Source organism: Rhinopithecus bieti, unplaced genomic scaffold (genome assembly GCF_001698545.2).
Source record: "Rhinopithecus bieti isolate Rb0 unplaced genomic scaffold, ASM169854v2 scaffold_26546, whole genome shotgun sequence".
Lineage (NCBI taxonomy): Eukaryota > Metazoa > Chordata > Mammalia > Primates > Cercopithecidae > Rhinopithecus > Rhinopithecus bieti.
In genome coordinates, this window is record NW_016812367.1 from 1961915 (window position 1) to 1970361 (window position 8447).

An 8447-nucleotide genomic window follows, 5' to 3' on the forward strand; every position below is an offset into this window, starting at 1 on the left:
GCCCCGCCTCTGGACCGGGCTCCGCCTCTGCATCAGGCTCCGCCCCCATAGCCCTTAGTCCCTTTGGAGCCCCGCCTTCTCACCTGGCTCCGCCCCCATAGCCCAACTCAGTCCCGTCTGAGCACAACCTCTGGATCTGGCTCCGCCCCCGAGCTCGGCCCCGCAGCCAGATTCGGACCTCCTGGCAGCCCCGCCTTCGGCCAGGTCCCGCCCCCGCGCAGGCCGCGGCCGCCGCGTTTCCCAGCGTCCTGTAGACCTCCCTGGGACGCCGGCTGATGGCACCGGAGGCTGCCTTGCTTCCCCTGCTAGGTACCAGCGCCATCCCGATCCCCAGCCTGCTGTTGGAGCCCATCCCAGGGGAAGATTAACTGCGGCTCCGGCAGGCGAATGGGGAAGCTGGTCCGGATTGAGTTTTTAACACGTGCAGGACGTTTTATCATTGTGGGGTCGCATCAGGCTCACCTTCACCCAGCGGAAATTCAGCTCTACTTATTCTGGCTCAAACTCAGGCCAAACGAGGGCCTGGGCCTTGGTGCCACGCCGGCTGCACCCTGCCAGGTGCATATGCCCCAGCACCTGGCTCAAGCCCCTTTGGTGGCTGAGTTCCCCCAGCCGCGCCCCCTATCCTCCATACTGGCCTGGGTCCTGGTCAGGCTCCTTGATACCCAGTGATCTCACAATGAGCCCCTGTAAGACAGGACACGGGCAGATCAAAGTTTGGGGGAACCTGAATCTTACTCCAGTTTAAGTCCTCTTAAAAATAATTCCAACTTTGTTCAGAAGTATTTATTTAAAACAGGAACAGAAACATGCTTAAGCTTTTATTATCAAGTTTATCCACTTCTACCAGAACCTTGGTGAGGTCTAGCCCAGCATCCCCCCACCTCCACTTCAGTCTGGTTCTGAGGCAGGCAAGGCCCAGACAGCCTGGCCACAGCTAGTGAGAAAGGGAGCGGCCTTGCAAGGCTCTCTCAGTCCTCAGCAACCCACATATCCCTCTGTACAAATGATGGCGTTCACCCTCCAGAGTGTCTGTGCCCTTGAGCCCCCCACCCATGGGAGAATCTGTCTCTCAGGTCACCTCGCCCCCTTCTTGGGTAGCAACAGAGTAAACACTGGACTATGGGCTTCTCCGCCTACCATAGAGCTCTCCTCCCCCGCCATGACTCACCCCACCCCTGGGAGTTTCCTCCACCCTGCTGCTGTCCTGTGGCCCCAGGACAAGCTAGGTCCTCAGACTGCCACCACTACCCCCACCTGGCCCCTAGGGCCCAGGCCCCAACTCATGTTAAAGAGAGTTTGCATTCCTGTTCACTTGAGGACAGGTAAGAACTAGGCTGTCTGCTCCCCAGTCCCACCCCAACCCCGCAAAGTAATGAGGTTGTCCCATTACATAGAAGGGGTGCCAAGGCCCCCCTCACACCACAAACTTGTTCTTGGCTAGGGAGTTGCTCTTGGTGGCTGTGTCTGCGTGGGCCTGGTACCCAATGATGGTCTTCGGGGAGAGGCCCAGGCGCTGTTTGTATACACGCCTGCAGGTGCGGGGGACACAGGAAAAGAGACACAGGTAGTCATCAGAGGGTCCTAGAGATAACCTAGGCCACCAGACTCCTACCCTCATTCTGGCCACAGCCACACCTGTCGTGTCTTATCCATGTGGAAAAACAAAATATGACCCCCTTAATGCAAAAGGAGAACTGCACTGCCATAATAGAAAGTTAGAAATCTGGACACCAGACCCTTCCTTACAGGTGGGCAAGGCAGAAAGGAGACAGGCTATGGAGACTTCCAGAGGTCTCCCTTGGAGGCCAAGCCACCTCCACCCACCTTCCCTCTAGAAGAGACCCAGCCCCCACCCCGTGCCAGAGAACCTCCTCACCCAATGTGCAGCACGCCCGCCTGGTTTTCTGCCTCCCTCGTCCACACAGCGATCTTGTCCCCCTTGGTGCGGATGTTGACGACGGCCCCACATACTTCCCTGCTGTGTTCCTCAAAGCTCTCCCCGATCAGACACAGCAGCTGGACCCGAAGTAGGGAGTTGTGAGATCACCGGCTGGGACATAGGGACTGGCCTGCCATCCTTGAGACCACTGCCACCATGAGACCCACACAGCCCATCTCTTCCCCTGAGGACCCTCCTCCTCCAACTCACCGTCTCCAGCCACAGCCGGTCCAGCTCAATGTGGCGCTGCTGCTTGGCCAGGCTGACCAGCCAGCGGCCACCCCGCTTATTCCTGCTGTCCTCCCACATGGGCTGGATGCCATCCTGCAAGGCAGATGGCAAGTCAACTGCCTCCCTGTGTTCAAAGGGAAGTGGGGACCCACCTACCATCCCGGTCTTACCCGCTCTCTGCTGAGGCCCTAAGTAGGCCAGATTCTCTTATCCTCCTTCCCTCCGTGCAAGCAGGTTCCACCCCCAGCCACTCAGCCCCCGGACAGACAGCACTGGTCACCTTGTATAGCGTTGTATATGTGCATGTCTCCTTTACTGACTTCCTTGAGATAAGCATTCAAATGGGGGTGGATTATGGAAGCCTCAGGGGGCAGACCCCAGTGCAGGCAAGGGGGACATCCCGGGCTTGGCTGCATGGTTCCCAGGCAGGGCAGAAGTCACCTGGAGAGGTCTCTAAATGTCAGCCCTCCAGGGATGGGTGTGGCATCAGTGAGTGTCCTCAAGCAATTCTGATGCCCTTCCCTAGTTAAGGAGCCAGGCCAGCAATCTCTCTCCCCCGCTCTTCCCCTTCCCGCCTCTTAAGGTCCTCCAAGGTGCGGCTTGGGCCTGACCTACTCTGTACGGGCTCCTGTGGAGCATTTCCTCCAGTCAGAAACCGCAACTCTGCTGAGGTGGCCCATAGCTCCCCACCCCCACCCCTCTGAGGGATTAATGGAGTGGAAGCCGGGAGGGATCAACCCCTTGTCCCTTTGCGGGAGGGAAAGGGAGCTTACCTTGAACAGGGCATAGTCACAGCCAGAGGAGAGCTTGCTGGCCAGCTGGATGTGACTGTAGAGCCTGGAGAGAGCCCCCCACCCCCCGATGCCAAAAGTCAAGGCTTTTTAGGGCCTGGTTCCAACTAGGCTCAGCCCTCCCAACTCCTCATCCGACCCCATGGCCTCCAAGCTTTTGCTTACACTGGTCTGCCACCTGGGATTTCACCCCCGTTTATGCAAACTCTCAAGACCCACCTTCTCCACGGAGTCTTCCCAGTGAAGGCTGAGCCAACCCCTGGGGAGGGTTTTGGACCCCCTCATGCGCCCCCCTCCAGCTACAGCCGAGGCCTTCTCGCCCTCCCTAGGGCTTAGTGCAGCCCTTTTCAGAGCCACTCCTGTGAGCACCTGGACACTGGGGCAGCCGAGTCCTCCCCTTGCAGCTGAGACAGGTTCAGAGAGGGGAAGGAACTTGCCCAGGTCACAGAGTCATGGAGTGGCTGAGTCAGGGTCAGCTCCCTGCTCCTCCCGCTCCCCAGGTTCTCTCCCTGAGCCCAGAGAAGGTGGTGGGGTGGGGGGTGGCTGTGCTCTACACCCCCGGGGCAGAACCCACCAAGCCCCAGCCCTCACCAGCGCTGAAAGGCCCTAGGGAGGGCTGGCTTAACCTGGAGAGAGGGAGCCCAGAGCTCAGAGACCCCCAACTCTAGCCCCACTGGGGACAGACACTCACGCCCAGAAGTCCTCCACACTGTCCACCTTGGTGACCAGGTGCAGGTTGTCCTGCCAGGCCCGGCTGCGGTCATTCTTGAAGAACCACAGAGCCCACCTGGTGGGGGAAGCGGGAGGTAGCCAGGCGGAAGCAGAGAGCTCCTGAGTCCACCCCCGGGACACCTGGACTGACAGGGAGGACCCGCCCCTTCAAGGGCGCACCGGGAGATGAGGTTTGGGGCAGAGAATTCCGCTCGTAGGTGAATGAAATCAGTTGTCCTGAAGGGCAGGGCAGGAGTGGGGGTGTTTGAGCCACAGTCTCTGAGGGGTTAGGGCTGGAAGGGTCAACAAGGCCCAAGGCTTAGGTCAGCTCTGGCCTCCCACGGATGAAGAGCTAGGGCCGAGAAAGGAGGGGTTGCCCAAGGCCACGCTGCCAGCACAGAGGCTGGCCTGAAAGCAGGGGGCTGTGTTCCACCCGCAGGTTCCTTCCTACCTATTCTGCAGGAGGTGCAGCTCCAGCTTGACTTCCATGGGGATCCCCATCCGGGCCTTCCCTCTCAGAGACAGCAAAGTCCTGGGAGAGTTCGGAACCTTTTCTCCCATGGGCGTCCTCTCTGCTGCTTCCTCCTCCTTCTCCTTCTCCTCCTCCTCCTCCCACTCTTGGATTCCACCCTTAGCTTCACTCACCTGAGCAAAAAAAAAGGAGTCAGGATGGGTAGTGAGCTCTGGCCCTGGCTGTCCCTGTGCCCACCCTGCCTGTCCCCTGCTCCAGGAGGGGAAGGCAGGGGCACTCACAAGGCCTGCAGTAGCCATGCCCAGCTCAGGCTCCATGGACAACCCAGCATCTGAAAAGCCCCCAGCTACCAGCTTTTAACCCACCAGCACCTGCCCCACCCACCTGGGGCGGGGGAGAGGGTGGGGCCATGATCCGTTGGGGTAGAGAGGCCAGCCTGATTACCTCAACAGCAAACATTTAGTGAGTGCCTTCTCCATGCAGGCCTGGGACTGGGGAAGCAGCTGTGACCAAGCCAACCCAGCCCCACACCGTGGGGGCCAAGACGTGAAGGTAAGGGTCAATATTTGGAGTCTGCCCAAAGGGAAAGCAAGGTCTGCATCCCATGGAGGGTGACCCCAGAATGTGAGGTGGATGGCCCTGCAGATGACAGAAGCAGAGACACTGACATGGCCGTGGGGCCATCTGGCACCATCCCCATCCTTGCATCAGAGCAGGTATTCATCTGGTCTCTGGAAGCACCTGAGTTTGTTTGTTTATTTTTAAATAAAATATTTTTTTGACTAGAGATGAAGGGATCTCACTGTGTTGCCCAGGCTGCTCTCGAACTCCTGGGCTCAAGTGATCTCCCATTTCAGCCTCCCAAAGTGCTGGGATTACCGGCATGAGCCACCATACCCAGTGGCATCTGAGTTTTTTAAAAGTTTAATCATCTGCCAACATTTAGACATAGGGGGATTTTATACTAAGATTCACATTTTTGGTTTCTCTTGAGAATTTGGAAAGGTCCTCCTGGACCTACTGCCTCACAGGCACCTAATCCCTTTGGAGACACATGAGGCTCCCTACAGCCCCCACCTTACCTCCTGCCCCACCTGAGTGTTCTCTGCCTGACATGGATGGTGAAGGTCAGGGCCGCAGCCACACAGCCTGGGTTCCAGTCCTGATTCTAGCTTGACTGCAGCCAAGCCTGTGCTTCATTGAGTCAGTTTCCCCATCTGTAAAATGAGAATGTTAATCATACACAACTCAGAAGCTTGTTGAGGGTATTACATGATATAGAACCCGTAGAACAAGGCCTGGCTCCTGCTCAACAGAAGTCAGCTGAGGGTTCTCCCAGGCTGGGGAGGGTGGGGACTGGAATAGGGAAGGAAGGCGGGGAAGCTTTGGACACCTTTCTCAGCCTTCTGAATGACCCCTTTTCTGTGGAGGCTGAAGCCTCCCCAGGTCCTTTAAAGTTTTGCATCCTCCCCTTGGGCACTTTTAGGATCCCAGACGTATAAAAGGCCCTGCTCCTCCCCGGCTCGTGACCATCTAGAGGCTGAGTATTTGCTCAACCCACATCCTTAAGCCCTCATATGTGCTAGGCACAGGGTTAGGTGCTGCTACGGTGATGAGCAAAAAACAAGCGGGCTCTGCGCTCAGGTTTATGAGATTATGCGTCTATCAGACAATCTGTTTCATCACAAACACAACCCACTGAAGGAAAGGGATTCAGGGATGGGAGAACCTAAAAAGTCTACCATCCAAGCTGGGGGCTTCAGAACAGCAGTTCTCAGGTGTGTTTATCAGAATCACCTGCACAGCTTGCTCATCACATGCTGCTGGGCCCTGTCTCAGAACTTCTGACGTCTTAGTTCTGGGCTTGGGCCTGAGGATGTTTCCGTTTTATTTATTTGTTTATATTGTTTTGAGGCAAGGTCTCACTCCAGCTGCCCAGGCAGGAGTGCAGTGGTGCCATCTCGGTTCACTGCCATCTTGACTTCTCGGCTCAGGTGACTCGCCCACCTCAGCCTCCCGAGTAGCTGGGACTACAGGCGTGCACCACCATGCCCAGCTAGTTTTTGTTGTTGTTGTTTTGTTTTGTTTTGTAGAGGTAGGGTTTCTCCATGTTGCCCAGGCTGGTCTTGAACACCTGGACTCAAGCAATCTGCCCACCTTGGCCTCCCAAAGTGCTGGGATTACATGCGTGAGCCAATGTGCCTGGCCCAGGATGTTTGTATTTCTAACAAGTTCCCAGATGCTGCTGGTCAGGGACCCCGTTTTAAGAACCACTGGGTTGGAAGAAGCTCACTGAGAGGTGGTATTTGAGCTGAGACCTAAAGCATGAACAAGAAATAATAGGAAATAATTAACTGGGTCGGGGAGGGCATCTCTGGGAGTGGGAACAGCATGTGCAAATGCCCTGGGGCAAAGGGAATGTGGAATACCAGTGGACGAGAAGACAAGCCAGTGCGGGCGAAGGCAAAGGGGGAAAGAAATGGGTAAGCCTGATCCTAGGGGCAGTGGGGAGCCACTGAGCATTCCGAGTGTGTGCAGACTGGCTGGGGAGGCAATCAGATATGCTTTTCAGCAGGTTCTCTGGATTGCTGTGCAGGAAACAGACCCCTGTGGCTGCAAGAAGATGTGGGAAAACACTGACTAGGATGCTAATGTAGTCGTCCAGGTGACAGATGGGGTGGCAGAGAAGATGGAGAGGTGATGATAGATTCAAGGGGTATGTAGAAGGAAAACTCAGTGATATTTGGTAGGCCCTGGAGGGGTGAAGCACTGTGTCCCACTTACCTATTGCTGCACAACAAACCACCCCAAACTTAGTGGCTTAAAACAATCATCATCATTTATTATGCTCACAAGCCTGCAATGTGGGACAGCCCAGCTCTCCTCCAAAGGGAGGTTAGCTAGGGTGGCTTACAGGTTGGGGCTGGAGTCATCTGCTCACTCACACGTGGGGCAGCTGATGCCAGCTGTCCGCCAGAGCCTCAGCTGGGGGTGCTGGCCAGGATCGCTCTGCGTGGCTTCTCCATGTGGCTGCTTGGCTCCCTCACGGCGTGCTGGCTGGGTTCCCAGAGCAAGCCTCCCAGGAGACAGGAAGCAGAAGCTGCCAGTTTCTTAAGACCTGGGCCTGAAACCTGGCACCACATCAGACCCGCTGTATTCTACTAGAGTCACAGGCCCAGATTCAAGGGAGAGGACATACTGCCCCCTCTCCGTGGGAGGAGCATTGAAGAAATTTGGACAGAGGGAGCACTGGAGGAGGACCAGGCTGGGGAGAGATCACGAATCTAGATTTTTTTGTTGTTGTTTTGAGACAGGGTCTCACTCTGTTGCCCAAGCTGGAGTGTAGTGGCATGATCATAGCTCACTGCAGCCTCAAACTCCTCGGTTCATTCTCCTTTTTCAGCCTTCCGAGGAACTGGGACTATAGGTGCATACCACCATGTCTGGCTAATTTTCAATTAAAAAAAAAAAAGAGATGGGGTCTCAATATGTGGCCCAGACTAGTCTCAGATCAGCCTGGGAGGGTTCAAGTGATTCTCCTGCCTTTGCTTCCCAAAGTGCTGGGATTACAGGTGTGAGCCACTGTGCTGGCCAGGAATCTAGATCTGATGAAGAAAAGGAAGGAAGGGCTGTCCCCAGTACCGGGCATGGTCTTAGCTACCTTACAACTGTGGCCCAGAGCCCAGCATGGAATGGCCCTCCCAGCCACAGCACCCCTTCCCACCACCTCCCACAGCTTCCAGCCTGGGGAAGCCGCTGGAATCTTGGATTGACGTGACTAAGGAGAGACCTTAAGAGCAACCCCCTGGCCCTACAGGCATTCTGGCCCCTCCCTGAGCCCTCCCAAGTCTGTCTATGGGGGACATCTTCATGTTGGGATTGAACCAGCAGGGGCTCTTGAATCCCAGCCCTACCATCCTGTTCCTAAAATATCTTGAATCTGCCCATTCCTCTCCCTCCCGACTCCTCTGACCCCAGGGAAGCTGACTATGACTTTGGCTGCTACATGAGTCTTTCCTGACACTCCATTTGCTTCCACTCCTGCTTTCCTACAGAAAGTTCTCCAGGTTCCTCGGGGGGATCATTTAAAATATTAATCTGGTCACATAACTTCTTTGTTTAAAACCAAGGCCAGGTGTGATGGCTCACGCCTGTAATCCCAGCACTTTGGGAGGCCGAGGCAGGTGGATCACCTGAGGTCAGGAGTTCAAGAGTAGCCTGGCCAACATGGTAAAACGCTGTCTCTACTAAAAATACAAACAAACAAACAACAACAACAACAAAAACTAGCTGGGCATGG

The 8447-nt window shown here is 55.9% G+C and overlaps 1 protein-coding gene across 1 annotated transcript; it reads right to left on the reverse strand.

Moving 5' to 3' along the window:
• Positions 1 to 1268: 1268 nt before the first annotated feature.
• Positions 1269 to 7796, reverse strand: EIF4E1B (eukaryotic translation initiation factor 4E family member 1B). The gene is made up of 8 exons (XM_017896027.1): positions 7790 to 7796; positions 5230 to 5324; positions 4127 to 4320; positions 3656 to 3751; positions 2947 to 3010; positions 2153 to 2266; positions 1880 to 2019; positions 1269 to 1532 (listed from the first exon to the last, which is right to left on the reverse strand). The coding sequence occupies exons 1-8, from the start codon at positions 7794 to 7796 to the stop codon at positions 1418 to 1420; spliced, it is 825 nt and encodes a 274-aa protein (XP_017751516.1). The 3' UTR covers positions 1269 to 1417.
• Positions 7797 to 8447: the final 651 nt, after the last annotated feature.